At 36.0% G+C, this 1,412-nt stretch overlaps 1 protein-coding gene across 1 annotated transcript in view; it reads left to right on the top strand.

Annotated features, from left to right (window-relative positions):
• TXNRD1 (thioredoxin reductase 1) overlaps positions 1 to 1,412 on the top strand; it is a 68,557-nt gene that overhangs the window by 28,446 nt on the left and 38,699 nt on the right. The window contains 1 exon segment of the mRNA XM_012650252.1: positions 618 to 957. Within this exon segment, the coding sequence (XP_012505706.1) occupies positions 618 to 957 (340 nt within the window).

The raw sequence follows: 1,412 nt of genomic DNA on the forward strand, positions 1-1,412 counted from the left end.
TGTATTTTTAAAAACTCATTTTCTAACAATGCTTTTATGATCTATGTCTTGTATATTCCTAACTCAACCAGAAGATTTTTGTCAGATTTTACTTTTTATAGTTGGTTTTTATATTACAAAAACAAGATACTGAAAGTTTTTTCCCCACCCTTCTCCCCACTGTGAATAATTGATGTTTCAGCTGAGAAATAACAGGTTTTTCTCCTCGGAGAGAGCTGACTGGTGGATTGAGGGTAGGGGGTTGGGTTTGCAAATGTCTGATTTATTCCAAACAGTTTATAATAATTTTATGTGACTATGAGTTGGACTAATATCAGAAGTTACATGGTTTGCTATGCTAAGCCGTGGGTAGGTGGAGCTACTCCCAAAGCAACTGAGTGGCAGCTGAGTACCTGGCAGAGAGTAGTCTAAAGTGAACGAGTGGCAAGAAAGGGAGAGTATCTAGGGCCTTATGAAAACTCATTTGTTATGTGTGTAGCTAGTTGAGTGTTTATAATCTTAAAGTATCTTATTCATATGAAAGTAAAAATATTTACTTTGATTTAGTCATTGTTCTTATGTACAATTTTCTCTTCTTTCTCCACCCCCACCCCCCTTTTTTTTAAATTTCTTTTCAGTGATGATCTTTTCTCCTTACCTTACTGCCCGGGTAAGACCCTGGTGGTTGGAGCATCCTATGTCGCTTTGGAATGTGCTGGATTTCTTGCTGGTATTGGTTTAGATGTCACTGTTATGGTACGGTCCATTCTTCTTAGAGGATTTGACCAGGACATGGCCAACAAAATTGGTGAACATATGGAAGAACATGGTGTCAAGTTTATAAGACAATTTGTACCAATCAAAGTAAGTAGGGTTGCCTGTAGGTTTGTTGATTCTATACTAATGTTAAAAGGCAAGAAGAGAGTTGTGTTGATGGTAGCAGCATCCTTTTCAGCATTGTAAACCGTCAGGAATGCTGTGATTCCTCAACTGTTGTATACTGGTATATAAACTTGTACTTGCCTACCACCTAAATAGCTTTTTTATTTTTATTTATAGGTTAATATTCTCTTCCTTTGTCAACTTTTTTTTAACCTTTGGTTCTCTTCTGTTTAATGCTTCCCTTGATGCATTTGTTTATTTTATTATCTTTGGTCTATTAATACTTTGTTTCTTCATATGCTCCAGAGATTTAAATAAGAGTTTAAGACTAGGCTTATTCCCCCCTGCCAATAAGACATTTCCCCTTGGCATATAGGACAGTCAACACACAAACTACATAGTTCTGGCTTCCCTGGAAAGGATTATATCATTTTGTTACATGGGCTAGCCTTTCTAATTTAATCTTCTTTTAAAAACACCTAATAATATGCCAAGTTATATCTGGGACTTGTTAACATTACTGCAATGTTTTGATAGAGAAGACTGACAGA

The sequence above is a fragment of the Propithecus coquereli genome, unplaced genomic scaffold, assembly GCF_000956105.1.
Source record: "Propithecus coquereli isolate 6110/MARCELLA unplaced genomic scaffold, Pcoq_1.0 Scaffold316, whole genome shotgun sequence".
NCBI classification, from domain to species: domain Eukaryota; kingdom Metazoa; phylum Chordata; class Mammalia; order Primates; family Indriidae; genus Propithecus; species Propithecus coquereli.